This window comes from Clavelina lepadiformis, chromosome 3 (assembly GCF_947623445.1).
Source record: "Clavelina lepadiformis chromosome 3, kaClaLepa1.1, whole genome shotgun sequence".
Lineage (NCBI taxonomy): Eukaryota > Metazoa > Chordata > Ascidiacea > Aplousobranchia > Clavelinidae > Clavelina > Clavelina lepadiformis.
This window is the reverse complement of record NC_135242.1, coordinates 20,997,140-21,016,716: the sequence shown is the minus strand read 5'-3', so window position 1 is coordinate 21,016,716 and position 19,577 is coordinate 20,997,140. Positions and strand designations below refer to the sequence as shown.

At 37.0% G+C, this 19,577-nt stretch overlaps 1 protein-coding gene across 3 annotated transcripts; it reads left to right on the top strand.

Moving 5' to 3' along the window:
• Nucleotides 1-4,349: 4,349 nt before the first annotated feature.
• On the top strand, nucleotides 4,350-17,713 carry LOC143449549 (transient receptor potential cation channel subfamily A member 1 homolog). 3 transcript variants are annotated; one of them, XM_076949801.1, is made up of 28 exons: nucleotides 4,350-4,665; nucleotides 5,867-6,041; nucleotides 6,187-6,287; nucleotides 6,500-6,685; nucleotides 6,834-6,992; nucleotides 7,084-7,210; nucleotides 8,367-8,486; nucleotides 8,864-9,065; nucleotides 9,213-9,396; nucleotides 9,642-9,749; nucleotides 9,865-10,067; nucleotides 10,263-10,407; nucleotides 10,860-10,880; nucleotides 12,049-12,262; nucleotides 12,465-12,580; nucleotides 12,734-12,868; nucleotides 13,042-13,134; nucleotides 13,227-13,446; nucleotides 13,694-13,860; nucleotides 14,111-14,317; nucleotides 14,492-14,692; nucleotides 14,930-15,037; nucleotides 15,125-15,202; nucleotides 15,440-15,508; nucleotides 15,597-15,776; nucleotides 15,915-16,085; nucleotides 16,246-16,431; nucleotides 16,599-17,713. In XM_076949801.1, exons 1-28 carry the CDS (start codon nucleotides 4,480-4,482, stop codon nucleotides 16,785-16,787), a joined length of 4,251 nt encoding a protein of 1,416 aa, XP_076805916.1. In that variant the 5' UTR covers nucleotides 4,350-4,479; the 3' UTR covers nucleotides 16,788-17,713. The 3 variants fall into 3 exon arrangements, with proteins under 3 accessions (XP_076805916.1, XP_076805914.1, XP_076805915.1); XM_076949799.1 differs by having other exon boundaries at nucleotides 7,084-7,291; XM_076949800.1 differs by lacking the exon at nucleotides 10,860-10,880 and having other exon boundaries at nucleotides 7,084-7,291.
• The last annotated feature ends 1,864 nt before the right edge of the window (nucleotides 17,714-19,577 follow it).

Genomic DNA, 19,577 nt, shown 5'->3' with positions numbered 1-19,577 from the left:
TTAAGTGATAGCGTATGCGACAGTTGCTTTTATGTAAGTTACTGCTGGCCACCGATGATATCATAGAGTTCCATCAACATGTCCTCAGCGCTAATAAAACGCATGCTACGTCATGATTGCCGATTCGTGATTTTAATTTCTTGATCTTTGTCCTTTACGTGATGGTGTCGCTTTTCGTTGGCTTAGTTATTAAGGATGGTTTAATTACCAAGTTGCTTTTTTTGAATGTTTTGATTGAAACGACTTTGCTTGTAGGATGGTATCAACTAATTGCTATAATGGTTTAGTACTTAGTTAATCAAAGATAATTGTTCACGCAAACATAAAGTGTTGTAAATCAACTTTTGATTCAGGAACTACCTTTGGACATTTCTCTTTTAAGTTTCACGAAAGCAATTGCTACTACATGGCAAATTTTTTTTATAAATTTTATTTATTTTATCGGTTATAATTTGTAATTTAGCGGCATCTCGCAGACTATTTCCTGCACGTTCTTGAAAAAAATACCCAATATCTGCTTGGACCTCTTTTACTTGATAACGTTCCACAATTGTGACGTCAGAAATGTCAACAGCATGAGTAATGAAGTGTTGTAGCGACGAGATGCAGCAAAAATTTAATACTATTTTGCTTTTTTAACCGAAAGGTGTGAACTTACATGTTTAGTCTTTTGTGCTAAGCAGTGCATGCACCATACATTTCACGCAATAGGTTGCTCTGTCTCACGAAATGGCGAACACGACGATCGACTTTTATTGAAACGCTGTTTACTTTTTACAATGGACGCCTATGAATGATACAACCAGCTATTTTATGGGTGAGTTGATTTGTCTGAAACAGGAAAGGTTCATTTCTGCGTTGAGATTTGTGTTACAAAGTATGTGTGATATATGCAGTACCTACATAGACTTCTTTTGGATATTTGTACATTGGACTCAGAGTATATGTCACGTGATTTTGGATGGTTACGTAAAGGCGATAATCAACAAATCGTTGGTTTAATCGTATTTACATTTGCTTTTAAATATCTTGACCAGAGACTGCTAAGTATTAAGCTTAACCATTCTTAGGTATTCGTTTGATGAAGAATTAGTAAGTATTTTTATTGGATAAAAGTGAGGATGAAGGTATGTCGTGTACGAAAGTTATTACTCCGTCACGGCTTTACTTTTTGATGAAATTTCTCAAAACTTTGTCCTTTGCCTTTCTTTCGTGTAAATAAGTAAATTTGTTCAAGCAACGTTCGTCTTCTCCAATCATTACCGCTACTGCTCTGCACACAAAAATGACGTGTTTCGTCCGTCCAGGCAAACGACTTATCTTGCTCGGGCTAAGCGGGAGCCGCCCATTAAGACAACAGCGTATGTGGTTAAAGACCTTACTCGGTCACCTCTGCAAATTTGTGCGCCACAAAGAAAATCGCTCCTCGCGCATATTTTCATTCGCATTTGTTTCTATGTACCAAAACTCAGTCAGGTAACAGTCCCCAAGGGCGTGATCCAACTGTGGTTTTCTTAAGATGGATTTTAGATATTAGAATGATTTATACCCATTAGTATACGAGAAATTTCTATTAGTTTTAGCCTATTGGTGAAAAAAACTTTCTTTTTTATAACGTACCGAGCCATTCGGACAGAAATAGGGGTCATTTATCACTTGAATTTGACCTTGGCGTTGTATTTTAAATTCATTGACATTTGTAAATCACAGGCTTATCATCAAAATGGTGGCAAGAGTTTTATGTTTTGTCATGGTCAACTCCATTTCATGCAAATACGCTGTAGTACCATAAATGTATTTTCTGATAAGTTTCGCAGGATCGAGAATTAAGCGTTTCTCTCTACAGGGAATTGGCAGTGGTTTTCTGCAAACTTTTACATTCCGAAAGAACTTGAAAAGTTAACTATGGCTAATCAAACATTTCAAGTGCAAGAATGTCTTCAAAATCGTCAGTTTTTGTTAACATATAGGAGAAAAATTTGTAAATAAAACAGCATATAGCTTACAGTTTTCAGTCAATTTGAGAGGAAAGAAAGATAATGGAGAGTTTTTTATGAGAATTCAAACATCGTAAAATTTTATCGCTTTGAAAACGTCTGGAAAAAGAATATTTATATAACCATGAATTGACCCGAATATTCTGTTACATTTTATCCTGCTATATTATGTAATAGAATGGCGACTTACTTACAAGCATGTATTTTACGTTTTTCAAGCATATTACAGTATCGTTCGTCGTCAGCTTGGTAAAGCTTAGTAAGTTATTAGCGGCAGGTGCACTCAAGTTTTGACTTGCGACTTGTATCTTTCATATAATTGACGCAACAGTTTATCTCGAGCTTTGTTTATTTTCACGACATGACGTCACGCCATGACAGACAACTAAATAATGCTTGTAGTTATGGAAACGTTAAGGGCAAGTTGGGTCATTTTTGTTGCTGTTTTTCTGTGAAATACAAAGCAGCAAATTACAAAATGACTAAACCCTGCGCGGTCAAGCACCAGTTTATATATAAAATATGGTCAAATTCATAGATAACGAACCAAAAATCGTAACCATCGGCAATTGCCTGACTAGTTTGTTACCCAGTGCATTGTGTGAGTCAAGTGCCGGCAAGTTTGTGGAGAATTTTTCACCGAGTTTTTACGCTTCCATTAGATTATTGACTATTTTGGCATGACGAATCAAGTTTAGTAAACAACATGACACATGCCGACGGATCTTTGTTAACCACATTACCTTTCACACCAAGTGTTTTTATCGATAAGGCTTGATGGAATTTCCAAAGCATGAACAATATCAAAAACATTCCACAATCAATGTAAAGGGTCGGAAGGGTGCGATTTTCAATAATTAATTTTTGTTAGAAATTTTAAGGATTTCTTTAATTGGTCATTTATAACTGATTGATTCGTCTTTCGTTTTTTGCTGACAGATCTAACGGCATTCGGCAAGTTTTTCTTTTGAAGGAAAGTTTTCACTGACCTTTCTAAGCTACGAAAGATCGTTTGAAAAACGTTGCACAAATGACTTTGTTCGTCCAATGTCATAAATAAATGATACACCCCGTTTACAGCATCCCACTATTTCGTTGACAACTGAGCAGCTGATAGCCAGGTCCTGCTGAAAACCAGTGAGAAACAGTAGCTTGTGTTGGTATAGCGGAGTTCATGGTCGAATCGAGATAAGAACTGGTCACGCTTGAATTAACTTGTAACGAAAACGGTCAATCATTTTCGGGTATTGTTGATGGCTGTGTGACGCAACATGAACTAACGTAAAATTAAATACGAAAAACTGAAATCTGCCTGGAAACATAAACCTGACAGTAAACAGCAAAAATTTTGATTTATACATCAGCTTGACAAGAAAGTGATCGGATAACTCAATTCCAACACGAGATGATTTTGATTTGATGGTTTGACGTTTTTCATTTTTTGGTGTATACATGGTGTACCAGTTTGCTTTACATAGAAATTTTGTTTACTTTTCGGTAAATTAAAAACCATTGCCATTTTAAACGATGTGTGGTAGTGAAAATGTAGCAAAATTAAATTCACGGTCAGAAGTTTCAAGCAGTTAAACAAAGGATCTTTGCAATAGAATTAACATATACTTCTTAATTAGGGAAAAATTAATTTGTCATTTGAACAAATGTGCAAGACCGGTAATCGCATAGCCACAGACCAAAAACAAGCATTGGTTCATATATTCAAAATAGTGGTTTAGGTTTTGGGCTTTTAAAGGTAAAAGAAGCTGTTCCATTTAATTTCGATACAATAGCTAAGAAAATAATGAGGTACTTAACAGCTTAAGGAGCTAAAGTGGTCTGAATAGTTATTTTTTTGCCTGACCATTCGTTATAATATATCTTCGCTTCATAGTGCGTCTTATATAATGCATAATACTTTTTGCATTATGTCTGAGTATTATGCTCAAAACCATGAAAGGTTATTTCAGATTTCACCCACATCCAGACTCAATCGACGAAGGCTTTGCGACGTTTGACACTTTCTAAATAAATATTTGCAATTACCGAAAAACTGTTTGCCCATTGTTTAGAGTAGGTGAAACTGTTTGAATAATATAGTTTCAAACGTAAGCTAATATTGTTTGAAGGGTTCAAGGAAAAGCAGACATGAAGGTCCATATACACATATATATTATATTTAGGTTACAGATATATATATATATATATATATATAAGTATACCAGATGATACCGCATGCCCTTTCCTTAAGATAACTTGTGGGTCATTTTTGTTTTAGAAAATCTCTATGGCAGACTGAACTAAAAGAATTTTTACCTAAGCCATCACCTATAGCCATATACTACCGGACTAATGCAAATATCTTTAGATTTAAAGTTCTTTTTTATTGCTGCAGCTTTTGCAAAAGATTATATATATAAGGCAGTGCATAAAAATACCGAAATCTAAATCATTTCTGAAACCTCGGGTTAAGTAACCGGGCATCGTCATGGAGATGAAAGACCGGAAAACGAGCCTTCTTCAGGGACCTAAGGCTCTGGGGGCCGCTCTGGTGGCGAATATCAACCCGGCTTTCGCCCAGACTTCCCCAATCTCTGAGCAGAACCCGGTGACGATGCCAGACCACGTCAGGGTCTACACCCAATCAGATTTAGCCAACCTCACTTTTCACCAGGTATGATTTTTTGGTTTGACCTTTTTGCTTTTTGTTGATCGAACATGTAAACATTATAGTGCGTTGCGGTTACCATAACAACACGTATGACGCAACAATAAAAGTTATACCCGTTCGATGGCAAACACAAGATTTGGACAGAGTAAAAAACGTTTAGTGAATTTGACATTCATACCGTCAGACAACAATACTGCTCAAAGCTAGCGATTTTTCAATTTCTGTTTGCCCTGATAAGAAATGTGTTTGCTGAATGTTATTAACTTTTTGAGACGATAAGTTTTATTCAACCCTATTCATCTACTTGTTAGGCCGCCAATTAAATTTGATCAAACGGAAAATCTGATAATCTGGAAAAATGTAACATTCCATATAACAATGATCTATGACATGAAATAATCAAGGTTTCAGTGCCGGCTAGGCTTTAACAAGTGTTTAAACATCTGTTTTTACCTTCAGGTTTTCTCATTAGGCTATAGCCTATATCCCTATAGTATATAGACTGGTTACTTCTTAATATACAGCCAATATTTTGCATTTCGGTGCTTTTGATGTTGGACTTAGACGTAAAAAGGTTTTTAAAATACTTGTCATAAAATAATAAAATAAACTATACCCAGTTAAAATACAGTCTTATGGTAAGAGTTTCTTTCAAAATTTACAGTTCTCGTAACCGCAAACGACAACTCTCAAGCCATTACAGCGGAATGTAAACATCAAACAATGTTAACATGGCAAATTATATACGTAATTCCGGAAAGCTGAAAACGTTTTTTTGTCATCAAAATTTGAAAGGGGTTTTTGACTTCTGTCCTGCTGGTTACTCCTTTGAGTCTGGTTGTAATAGAGCTTGGCAATATATTATACGTTGATGTTTGCGGATGCCTCAGTATTATACACTGAAAGTACTGACGCCCAAAAGCGTGTCCAAATAGCGTCAAACAAATGACAAAGTCCAAAACTCTTGTTTAAAGCAACTTTAAAAAGCTGTGTCAAAATATGGAAATGATTTTAACTTCGGCTAAATCTATGGTTTTGGAGCTATTGGTACCGGAGTAACCATAATCTTTACTGGCAATCATGCAGTTAACGCACCATTATGCTGTAAACGTTAAAAAACTGTGCTCTTTTTCAACTCATGATTGATAAAAGATGAACTTATTAGCTAGCAGCATACACCTTTTGGATTTTGTTATCTCACCAGGTGGCGCGCGAGGGCGATGTAATGCTGATGGAAAAACTTCTGGAACGCTTGCCTCATGTCCAACAGAGAAAAAAGCGACTGAACGCGAGAGATGACGGAAAGCTTACTCCGATGCATTACGCCGCTCGATATCACCACTATCATATGATTAATTTCTTAATTTCAAATGGAGCAAGTGAGAGTTGTCCATATCTGTAGACATAGTGCTCATATTTATTGTGTTTATTGTCTGAGAACAGTTTGTCGCTACCTGTGTTCTAGGACATAAGTTTTTATTTCCGTTACAATGGAGATTTTTTTATGGAACGAAATGTTGTTAGATGTCCAACCCAAAGGAGAAGACGATGCCACACCATTACATTTCATCGCCAAATACAAAAAGAAAAAAGCGGTGGAAGCCCAATCTGGAAACGATGATGATGTAAAACATTTTATGTCCATCAGCATATCTTACTTATCTTAACTTTAAGCAAAACTACCAAAACAGCAAACATCTCACCTACGCAAGTTACTATAACAATTCTGGACGAGTTGATACCTAGCCTAAGTGTAGACTAACGCTATGAAGGCTAAATACTGTAAGGATAAGTACATGGGCATATTACTGAGGATAAACTTCCGCTATTTACGCAGGATTCAAGTTCTGATGAAGAACTACCGCCGGAGGAATCATTTAGTTGCCTCAAGCTTTTAGTTGAACATGGAGCACACGTCAACCCCAAGGACGCAATGGGTCTCACCCCTTTGCACCAGGCCTGCACTAGAGGCAATACTACAGCGGTACGGGAGCTGCTCGAATGCCCTGGCTTGGCACTGGAGGTATAAAAGTTATTATTAAAAATTTCTTAAATATTTTAAAGTTTTTAAAAATAAAACGGTATATTTTTAGCACAAAAAAAAACAATACGAAAATTTCTGTATTATATAAGGGTTATACGATTGTGTATGGGTATGGCTAATATTTCAGATGACAGATCATCAAGGTATGACCGCTTTGCACCTTGCTTGCCTGTACAGGCGCAAAACAATCGTCAAACTGCTGTTGGAAGCTGGATCCAGTCTGAAATGCAAAGACAAAGACATGACCACGCCACTGCATCTGGCATGTGCTGAAGGAAGCATCCAGGTCACTAATGGAAATTAAAAGATAGATTTAGTTTTGAGATTGTAAAATTGGTTTATGTAAAGTAAAATGTTAGACATAATCACAATTGTAGATCGCTCAATTTCTTTTGGACAAAGCCGACACTCTTGCGGAATCTGCCCAAGCGACTTACGTTAACGGAGACGGTGATGGTAAAAGCAACTCCAAAGGAAGCAACAATGACTCGAAAACCAATGAAGGTAAACCGCTCAACGGTTTCAGCAAGCTAGTGAGATCAACAACCAGTAATTCGCTTGGTATTAAGCTTGCTGCTTGGAAAGGTACTCGAATGGTGATACAATATAGAAACCTCGAGCTTAGCTGAGGTCTCGTTTAATTTCTCATTTCAATTAACGTATAAATTAACTAAGCATGTTAGTGTAGCTATTTTTCATTGACCTAACTTAGTTTATTAACGGTATGTTGATATAGTACTTTAATTTTCTTAGCGACATGCTTGTTGACCGGAATTGGTCCATATACTCGTAGCTTTTAGCAACTACGTAGCTCTAAATTTTATATGCATTAAACGTAACATAAAAGTACGTTGCTTTTACGCAAATTTAGAAATTGCCTGAAAGTCATAAGTCAATTACGCAATTAGTCTTTTATTGCACAAGTTAATAAAATAAAACGCTTCATTGAGATACCAGCACTTAGCTCAGATTAAACAAAACGATGTAGATCCTAATCACTCAAAATATTGCTTGCAACAGTATTACACATAATCATTCTAATTTGTTTGTTTAAGGAAAAAAAAATTGGAAAATAAAATTTGAGGCCAAACGAATTTTAGGTCCTTATTGTATTTACTAGGGATGTGCCGATACGAACCCAAACCCGAATAGATTCGCCGAATATCGCCTTTATCGAAGATTCGGGCGAACACGAACACCAACAATGGCGAACCCGAATACAATATTACTTATAAATTTACTGACTTTCGTAAAAAATTATGATTTAGTTTCCCGACAATGGTAAACTAGAGTCAGCAGTACTTACAATGAAGGTCGTTTCCTAACGATTTTGCTTTTTCGATCGTTTTTTTAAACACTATTTTTCGAAAGAAAGCGATTTATTTATCGATTACGTCATTTTAGAAGCAAGACTTGACAACTTTTGGAGGAAATTTTATTGTTTGATTCTAATACGAATAGATTCGGGCTTCGTTCGTGTCGACCTTCATGATATTCGGGTTCGCACAAACCCGAATAATCTTCCTCGCGGCACATCCATAGTATTTACTAACATTGGTAACTGTGCGTCTTACATTCACCGGCATAAACGTTGAGCACTCTCGATATAAACAAACAAATGACGCTTCATCAGCTTCATCAGCATTCTTCTTTTTCGCAGGAGGAGCTGCCGGACTCCTTAACGACGTGGATGCAGAGAAAAATCTTCCCTTTCATCTAGCGATTGAAAATGGACATATGAATCTTGTGGAATTCTGTGTTGAGAAATCGCGGCTAGCAGGTTCGAATCTGAATCATGGGGTTACGTGGGCATAAAACAGAACTTTTTTTTATCGGGGTTTGAATTTACGATACGATTGCTTCAAGGAATAGTTCAACCGTATAGCATAGTAACCACTTTCTGGTTGTAGGTAATACAGCAAGCTTGTAAACTGAAATAAAAGCAAACGTTTGTTTTCCGTAAAAGTGTCAAAGCTTGGTATCGTTAAGATTCGTAAGGTTAGGCATTAGAGCCCTTGTGAACTTGTACGTTACAACACCTTTTTCTGAAGCAATAACCACTCCAGGTCAGCAGAGCTTTTATTTCAAGGTCTTGCGTGGGTTTGTCTGGTTGTTACGTATACTGCAGAAGGGTTGCTGATTTTCCCCACTATTTAGGTTTGGGAAGTATGGTCGACGTGTGTCGTTCGAGAGACGACTCTTGCCTTCACCTAGCGGTGCAAGCAAATTCGATTGAAATAGTGAAATTTCTAATGAAAGAGGGAGCCGATATAAACGCACGAAATTCTTCCCTTGTTACTCCCTTGCTTCTCGCTTGTCAGCATAACGCACATATTATTGTAAAGCATCTTTTACAGAGGTAAACAAGCATAAAACTACATAAAATATAGGCCTAAGATATAACCTACATCCTGACGATACAAGGTGCACGACTCTCGCAGATTCTGCAGTTGAAGAAGATTAATCTAAAACTAGAATATCAAAGTTATAGTTTAATTTAAAACAGCGGGGCAAATATTGAGATGAAAGACTCAGATTTCATGACTCCTTTGCTGATCGCCTCTCGGTATGGTCACCTTGAAACGATCACCTATTTGCTGGAGTATAACGCTGACATCACCGAAACAGACAAAGATGACAGAACGTGTCTGATGTGGGCAGCTGAGGAAAATAGATCGGATGCATTAACTGTAAGATTTATGTATATGTGGATTGTGGAATTGTTTAAACAAACGATTAAGAACTTAAGAAACGCGTATACTGTACATACACATAATACGCAATGCAGCACTAAGCAAATGTAACAAGTGTAGAAATATTAAAGGAAAAAGGTAGGGTAAAGCGTTTATTACAAAACGCTTAGACCTATCATGTGACAGCATATTGGGTGTATAAGTTTTCAATTTTATTTATCAAAGTTTATCGGGTTTTCCAGATTCTCCTGCGTAGGAACAAGATGAGGCTGATGATAGAGGAGAGGGACAAATACAACAACACTGCTCTCCACCTGGCATCCGTGAAAGGCCACACTGACACAGTGAAAGTAAGACAAAAACGTGAAGCCACACATAGCTAGTTTAGAGAAGCTTCAGATATCGTTAGCATAGTCTGTTCGGCGATTTTTACCTGTTTACAAATCTTCGTGTTTATTTGCTCAGTTACTTCTAAATCATCGAGCTTCGGCTGATATTAAAAACGACGACGACCGCACCACACTCCACATGGCGTCGTTGCACGGACATGACGCAATTATACCGGATTTAGTGAACCGTGACCGGTCTATAATCAATTCTGGTGACGAAGAAGCCAACTCCGCCCTGCACTTGGCTGCCATTGGTGGAAACCTTAACTGCGTTTCTGTGTAAGTCTATCGAAAAATATTCTTTTAAAAACAATCTGCAATCGCGGATTGTGTTATTGTGAAACGTCGATACAACCTCAAGAGTCAAATCACGGGAAGTGTTTGTTTAAACAGATTACGAGATTAGCTTACAGCCTAGATGTTCTAAACAATAGTTTTTGCAAAATTGATTCAATGTTTTCATTGGATTTTCAGTCTGATTCAGTCAGGAGCCAATATCGAATTGCGTAATGCACGCCAATGGACACCGCTAGATTGCGCTGCTGCGTATGGATGGGCAAAAGCCGCCAGGTGCCTTCTCGAGGCAGGTGCCAGCATCCAACCAAGAGGAAAGATAAAGGTATTTACGTAATTCTAAACTTTAAAGATATTGGAATTGTTCTTAAAGCAAACGTTTTTCTAGGCTATTTAATCAAGCCAAATCTTATGTTTGTAAATATTTTAGTAGTCGACACGGGTCCCTACTTTAATTCCAACGCCGGAACGAGTCTTCAACGTAACAATTCCAAAACTATCAAAAATTATTCGAAAAATTTAATATATCGGCAAGTTTGTATTTTTAACCGGTTAATGCTGCTATCTCTTGGGCTATTCCGGTGAAGGTATGTAGCTAGGCTCCCGTTGACAAAATGAAAGGTTTTCCTTGAAATGCTTGAATTTACTTCACGAAATTTTGATCACAATGTTTGTAAAGGAATGCACTTGCTGTGTATGCAAGACGTATTCTGTGGTACCTTTCTAAGGTTAGATGTTAGAGCCTCTGCATAAACATGATTGTGCTATTTCTTCAAGAAACTAGAAACATTCGGAAGGGTAACGTAATATGTGTCACGTGTTGGTTTTCTGGCATTGTCATTGGATGAAATTAACCGCTTCTTTTACAATGCATCCCTGTGGTGTTTTCATCATTTTTACGTATTTCGAAGATTAAGGGGTAAACCTAAAAAACGAAACAGTTTGTACTTTGTCTTAAACCTTGCAAAGTTGAATTTTTTTATCAGAGATAATCAAGATATCATTTTTTTAATAAAATTACCAACGTAATTTCTACTTTTGGGTTTTCCCCGTAGTCGGTACTGCATAACACCATTGACACCATTCCATCAGTTTCATACCAGAATTGCAATTAACTTGGCGTTTTTGTTTATTTCATGTTGCACGTAAACTTCATAATGACATTTTTGTTATGCACAGTTCACCAAGGTAAGCGCCGAATGTGTCTGCGGCTTTTTCATTTGCTTCTTGTTTTTTTTATATGTAAAACTTTATCAAGCTATGTTTGGATTAAGCATGTAAGTCTTGGGTCTGGTATACAAGTGAACAACCACAGGATGCCTTTGTGTGTTAGACCCCAGCTACTCAAATTGTGACGTCATCTGGTTGTGCACTTGTAAACTAGCTCCTAAGTTTTCATGTGCCGCCTTTGCTTGAAGGTGTTTCGCATGATCGTGAGGTTTTAGCCCAGTTCAGTTGTTATGAATTGACATTTGCACGATTCAGGCTGTTAGCTATTTGATTTTTGTAAAAAAATCTGCCTTTTGAATAGCTCTCTGTTTGGCATTATAGATTTTCCAAACAGTTTATAATGCATATTGCTTAGTAAAGCATACTAAAACTGCAAGTTTGGCTTTGCTTTTCAACTCTTCTTTTTTTAAATGATAAATTCTAGCCTATTGGAATTAAATTCAAATTTTTGTGGAAAGCGACTTATTCTCAAGTGATTTATAAACTTTTATTTTGGTTGCTGTATTTTCGTTGCATGGGTGCTGGTGACAACAATTATTAACTATACAAGTTGAAATAAATACAGTATTTTACTGAACCCATCTTTTTTATTCTAGCGAAGTTAAACATATTTCGTGATAAGTAATGACAATTTATGGTATATAATGTTTACAAGCTTACAAGTGGTGGATTCTTATTGCAACTTAGTTAATTCCCTAAGACTTGTTTTTAGTTTAGTCCTTTGTGTTATCTCTAGGTGTGCGCTTTGCACCTTGCATGTCAACGTGGTCATGTGGAAATGGTACATCTATTACTGCAATGGAAAGCAGATGTGACATTTCGTTCTGCGGATGGGAGAAATGCACTCGATTATGCAATCGATTGCTCGCAAAAAGAATGTGTTCTTGCCTTAATAAGGCACGAAACATGGCAACAATCATTGAAAAATGCCGTAATCAACCCGGTATCAGGTAATATGGTTTGACAAGTTGCTTAAGTATGAGTTATATAACCTCGCTTAAATAGATGTGTCATCATTCAATGCACATCTTTATAACAATAGCAGAAAGTAAAGAAAGAAACCACTAAATGAATCTTTTTGAATTCCCCATCTTATATTTTTATATTAAAGTGTATATTATATGTAATTGGATTATCTTAACAACCTTGCAGGTCGGATGACAACTCCCATGCGAAGACTGATCAGCAAGATGGAAGACATGGCGCAAATCGTTTGCAATCAGTGTATAACTGACAATGGAAAGAAACCAGAAAATGACGATTACTCGGTAATAGATGTCGATGACAAGAACGAAGTTGAAATGTGTAAACTATTGTATTTGCTCTTCTAAGTACAGTTTTTGATGGCAGAATATTTGCTAAGTGAAGTTTAAGCCCAAAGCATCACTAAAACACATACGTATTATTTTCTATATTTATAGATCACTCTCAATTATGAGTTCTTTGATGACATGTTTGCCAGCACAGAGTGGATGGAAAGAATTGAAGCAGGTAGACCCGACAGTTCAAAAACGACCGATACAACTCCACTTGCCATTGATGACACTCAATATTCGGTAAAGTACTGTTTTTATCCTTCTTTTCGGGGTAAAACCGTTTCAATTTTCTGGTGCAATTATTTCCTTTTTTTTCATTGAGATGTTGCATCTAATTTCTCCAAGTACATGTCCAATTTTCCACTGTGTTTTAAAAAAGGAAGATGTTTATGTCATGATTCTTTTTTGCATAGGTTTATGATGATGCCGGACAGTTAACACCTGAAGCTCTGACTTATTCCAAAGATTCTGACGAATTGCAAAAGAATCACCCTCTAAAGATAATGGTATAAGATTTAAATATTTTATTTTACCACCTATAACTTGCAAAAAAAATGATTCTTGGGGTTTTGATTTCAAACTTCCTCATCTTTATCAGGTTGATTCAAAATGTGAAGGCCTTCTAGTCCATCCAGTTGTAACTGGTTTGCTTAATTACAAATGGCGAAGATATGGTCGTTACCTCTATTACTTCAACCTCCTTCTCTTTGTTACGTACCTGGTCCTCCTCAACGTTTACATGATGTTGCTTCCCGCCTTTTACAGGATCGATTGGGTGAAGACAACTGAATATCGGAAATACTTCCTCAATTTAACAGGTCTCCTTATAGTCATAGTGCATACATGTGTGAATTCAGATTGCATGTTACAAGTTGCATGTGTGAAGGGGAAAAGAAAAATTCAGTCACAAAACTATAGTGCATGCATCGTACTTGTGAAATATTTATTGGAAAATATGGCTTACATGCTTGTATATAATGCAGCTTTTCTGACTTACTATAGCAGCAAAACAGTTTTCTCGACGCTGGTACATTTTCAAACATCTGATATAACTTTGTGTTTCAGGAGCTAACGAATCTTATGCTGACGAATTTGCAGCTTCGGGAAACAGAACGGATTGTTGGTTTTTCAGAGGGGAATATGATATACCATCATGTCAGTTTGTTAATGCCCCCACGCGTGGTTTGAGATGGGGTATCTTTGGATTTGCAGTTTTTAATTTAGCCAGAGAGGTAGTTATTGAACCGTTGAGCAGTTCTTATTTACTGAATTTTGGAATTTGTGAACCAATAAATACTAGCTCATGCTTATTGGTTATACTGTTTTATATTTACTTTAGAGTATGTCATGTTTTTTGTAGTTATCTATAAAATGTCTTATATTCTGCCAACATCCTGAATATGGTCTATATAATAATCATCTGTACAGCGTGAGGCAAAATTTACAGCAATGCAAATTGAAAAATTTTGTTTTGGTTTCCAGCTTTTTCAGTTTGTCAACCAAAAACTTGGCTATTTTGACATCACAAACGTCATAGAAGTGACTCTGTACATTCTCTCACTCATCCTGACATTCAACTTTACCGCTTACAGCCTACCCAGTATTTCTGTTTTAACTGATCAAGCTCTCACTGTAGATGATGTTTCTGAACCTCTGATGAGCTTTCAGGGAGATACTGGGCTAAGACAAGTATGTAAAAGTGCTGTGATGCGTGTTGAATAAATAAAAAGGTAGTTCACATGTCTACGATGAAATTATTGCATTAAAAATGTTAATCGGTATCTGAAAAAATTAATTCAGTTTTGCAAATTTTTATCTGTAATTGTCAAATTTCATCAAGTTACTTCGATCCTTTCTGCTTAGGAATGGCAACAAGAGGTTGGAGCATTTGCAGTTTTTCTCTCCTGGATGGGACTTTTACTCTTTATTCAAAAGATCCCAAGACTCGGAATATTTGTTGTGATGTTTACTGACATCTTGAAAACTTTCGGTCAATTCTTCCTCGTCTTTGTCTTCTTTATCTTTGGGTTCGCCTTTGCCTTCACCATCTTACTCGGAAACCAGGTGACTTCTATAAAAGAAAATTTTATTTAAATAACATTAAAACCTTCAAGCTGTTTTTTGGCACAACTCAGGCAATAAGATCATGTGCAAAAGTTGTTACTGGTTTAAATGTCACGGTAAAGGGATTATATTTTCAGTAAAGTTTATAAAAGCCGCCAGGAGTATCGCATTAATTTACCAAACAAACCTTGACAAAAAGAAATGGATACATGTTTTCTAACTATCTACTTTACACAGGCCGTGTTTGAAAACTGGTATGAGGCTCTTGTATCAACGTCGGTGATGATGATAGGAGAATTGGATTACACGAGCAAATTCTTCGGAAGCAGTGCGTATGAGGAAGCGGTAAGCAAATCATTTTGCCCTATTTCTTTTATGTGTTTTACTGTGTTACTTCATAATTGAGTTGCGCATCCATTTTCATCACAACAGATCTACACTAGAGAAGTAACCTATGTCCTCTTCGTCATCTTTCTTCTAGTGATGACCATCATCATCATGAACTTGCTGGTAAGTTAACAACATACTCTGTGGCACTGCCAGATGAGTTGAGTTATGTGCTACTGCCAGAGGTGGGCAGTTGGTACCTTGAAAGTATTGTCGGTAACGGTACTTGGCAAAAAATGTACCGGTATCGGTACTGAAAAAGTACCACGGTACAGTAATTCGGTACTGCCCACCTATGGCTGCTTCCATTCCAGTGAAGTGGCTTGATACTACTTTACTGACCTTATTTTTATGGTGTAGGTTGGTTTGGCTGTTGGTGACATCATACAGGTACAAGAACACGCTACACTAGAGAGACTGGGAATGCAGGTAAAGCATGAAAGATACGCCAGTGCGGTTAAATGTTTTTTTGGAGAGTTTCTTCCCACCAAGTTAACATTTTCTAATTTTCTAACAGGTTGCCTTAACTTTGGAAGTTGAGTTCACGCTTCCGGCTTTCCTCAGGAAGAAGTTGTGCTTGCGAAAACAGAAGATGGAAATCAACAAATACAGGAAAGCGAATTTTATCAAAAAATTGCTCTTTGAAGATTCTGAAATGTCAATTGAACACATTTCAAAGGCATTGGATAAAGAAGCAGTAAGCAGTGAAAAAGTTTACGCTAAAACAGTATGCACCAGACTACCATTACTTGACATGCTACATAACGTATGAATAAGTCGGAATAAGTTTGTGTATTAAACCACAATGCCGCTTAAACTCTTACTTCCCACCCAGGTTGATCAAGACGAGGTCAGAAGCGACTCTGACAAGATTCTACTCAGTTTGAGCACCCTCAGGAACAAAATGGGTGATCTGATGGCCGACCAGGCTGAAGTCAAGCAAGGCGTGAGAAGCGTAAGATCGATGGTGCGTGACGTCAAGAGTGACGCTAAGATCTACGCAGAGGTACGGCGACGTTTTGTAGAAGTTTCTGGAAGCAACTGACGTTTATTTTGGTCTTTAATTACATGATATGATATAATTATTCTCTCCGTTACAATCTTATATGAAAATTTGCCGCATAAACGTAAATTTCCGCTACTAACATAGCAGTTTTACACTCAAGGATATCAAAGATAACGTGTCTAGTTCTGGCGTGACCATCTCGAGGCAAATTGACATGACACATACCGGACTTACTCAAACAACTCAACTTGAGTCGAACGAAACGAGAGGCAAAGTTGACGGTACGAGAGCTGTCGTAGCCGAACTACAGACAGATGTCGAAAGAACGAAACAGGAGATCGCTTTGGTAAGATTGATTCAAAAATTAATTTCTTTGGACAATAGCGGCAACGTTGAAACCTTTGACACAGAAAACAATTCATCCTTGCAGACATGACCGTTTTGCTGAACTTGGATCAAAAACGTGATTTTATCAGCTAAAACACTTACAGTTTTTCCCGAAATATTATTCAGGTAAAGACGGACCTTGAGCGTCGGATGGACGTGATGCAGAAAGCGTTGCTCTCTCGCAGTTGGGAGGAGCTGGAGTCGGGGATGAAAAGATGCCAGGACATGGTCGAGAAGAGCAAATCCGAACTGATGGAGAGTCTTGAAGAGATGAAGATAGTCTTCATGAGAGAGAAGTTTATGAGCAACGTCTGATCTCATACCTCATCCGATTATGTCCAATTGCTGTCACAATGTGCAATGAATTTTTTTTCAAAGACAGTGTCTTATCAATAATTAAGTTTTTGTCGAAATCACTCTTGGGCGTTTAAAGTTATAATATTTATATCAACAACCAAAGGATTGAGGACCTTAAACCGACCACGCGTCGCTACGACCAACGACGACTGAAACGCGGCCACCAAGACCTTGAAATCTAACACAAGTGCTACTGTAAGCTCTCTCTTGTTTCCACTTTGTGCTGGAATTGAAATCTCGGCTTTCATTTTGCATTTCCCAACTCCAATTATACGGAGCAGATTGCTTGCTGTGCTTTGTTGAATGCTTAAACATTTTCCGGGATTATCATCGTTCAATTGACAGTTTGTGGTTATATATCGCGCTGCATTCTTTCCTTCCCGTTCAAAACTTTTATAAAGATAACTGGTTTTTTCCTTTGTCGCGCTGCAACTATTTTCTATCATTGAAAATTTTCCACATTTTAGACGCTTACATAGTTTTATGAGACTCAAAATTTCACTTGAAACTTGGACAAGTCATTGCTGGCAAATATACTTTTCTTCTACACTGTATAACTTTAACAGACAAACAGAGAGTTTGTTATTGATGCATCTGTGCATTGTTTATCATTGCACCATCACAAATTGACTTAACACATATTTTCATGCTCTTCATTTGCGAGTGGTTTCGTTTTTGCTTTGTCGTCTTTGACCTTGCAGTTAATTTCTTTAACCGATGTGTGCGACAGGTTACAAGTTAACTTGTTCTTTTGGGATGGTTATTTCGCAGAAGAAACTCATTGCTCGCTTGTGTACGAAAGTCGATCTTGTCTCTGAAATCGCGTTTTGCACATTCGTTATTTAAACTTTCGTTCCCTGTAAATACATATGACGTGCACAGATTTTGACGATCATTCGATTACGTACAGACAGCTTGAATTAATGGCAAGACCAGGATGGTTTATTTATAAGATGTTATGAAAAGGGTTTTCAGCACTTGTTACTTCGTTGTCTTTGTCAAGGTCTAGAACTTTATTGATCATGACAAAATTTACCAAACGAAAAGCAACCAACCGGACGAAAAGTTATTTACTTTGCTTAACTCTCAACTAGTCTTATCTAATAAAGTTTAATATAATTTGCCTATGCATAATCATTTAAGAATATATAGCCGTGATAAAAGTTCACAAAAGCAATGAAAATACTCTTGTTTTAGATTTTCCAAGTTCTCTAACGACTCATACCACAGCTTTTCTCCTAATAAACGTGTTAGAGAAACCGCTGCTGTGTTTCTATATGTCAGGGGAGTATTATTTGTTGTATTTTTATTTTATTAAGTTGTATTTTTATTTTATTATTTACAGGGAAAGTAGCATAAGACATGGCACTTTTTTGAAATTGTGATTTTTATCGATTAACTTTTGAATGGTGCCATTTCATCTTATACGTTGTACTGTTTTGCTTTCTTACAAGGACAACGCAAAGCACTACAAAAATGATAACCACGTGTTTCAGTTTTTCTAAAGATTGAGTTGAAAAATCTGTCCTGTTGTTCTGTTTTAGGACGCGCTATTTCCAAAAAACGAAACATCAGTTCAGCTTCTTAAAACCGAAGTGTGCGGCGTGAGTAGGTTTGCTCCTTTCTGGAGGTTATTGCGCAGAACATACTCATTGCTTGCTTCTGCACGAAAGTCGACTTTGTGCCCAAAATTGTGTTTCGATTTACATTTTGCATAGTTATTAGTCTTCAAGTTTTGATGCTTGTAAATAAATATTACGTGCACTGTTTTTTTAATGTTCCGGTTAGGATGTTACGTCACCTGCTAGAAAAATGACCTAACTCATATTTTGGAAAAATAATTGTGGTGAAATGATGTGGTTATCATTTGACGGAGCATTGTAGGAGATGAAGCAGGCGTCACATCAATTTTATTAGCGTCACCAAAATTATCTGAATTATGGCTATATAGATACCACAGTGAACGAAAAAGTCGTACCGCAATGCCTGATATGCTTAGGAAAACCAAGCAACGACGTTTTGAGACCAAGTCGTTTGCAACGTCATCTTCATGAATATAGACAAAACCTAGGAACAAACTTGACTGTGAAGCTGACCTAAGATGTGCATTATCTTCTACAAAGCCTCGAAGTAAACGTTTGGTTTCCCAAAAACAACTACATCCTTCACATTAATGAAAGTTAATTGAAAAGAAATTGTTGTTTTGTTTAATGCTTTCTTATTTAGCAATGAGGTGGGGCGCGAAATGTTTAGGTACCGTCAAGGGGGGCGTGTGCCAAAAAGTTTAAGAACCCCTGCTTTAGTGTTTTTATCAAGTTTTAGCACTTTACTAACCAAAGTTAACAAAACTAAAAAGAAACAAAAAAATGAGCAATGTGAGCATTTTGAAAGTTTTTATAAACGCTTATATGGCATTAGCTCGCAAAAATTTTCCACTTTTTCATTTTTCAGGTTTATTTTCAGGAGTGGACAGTTTCAGAACTGTCCATGGAATTTTTTCCAATATCTACTCTTTAAGCCTATTCCAAAACAGTCCATGGACGCTTTCCTCATATCCGCTATTTAAGGTTATCCTAAAATCGTCCGTTTTTAAGTGTCCATACTGATTTAAGCCTATTTCAACAACCGTCCAAGGACGATTAAACGAAAACGTCGGTTTTGCGTAAAAGCGTCCATGGACGACATATGTGGAAAAGTGAGAGCATTTTGCTGCTTGGAACCAACAAACAAACGAAATAATCAATGACC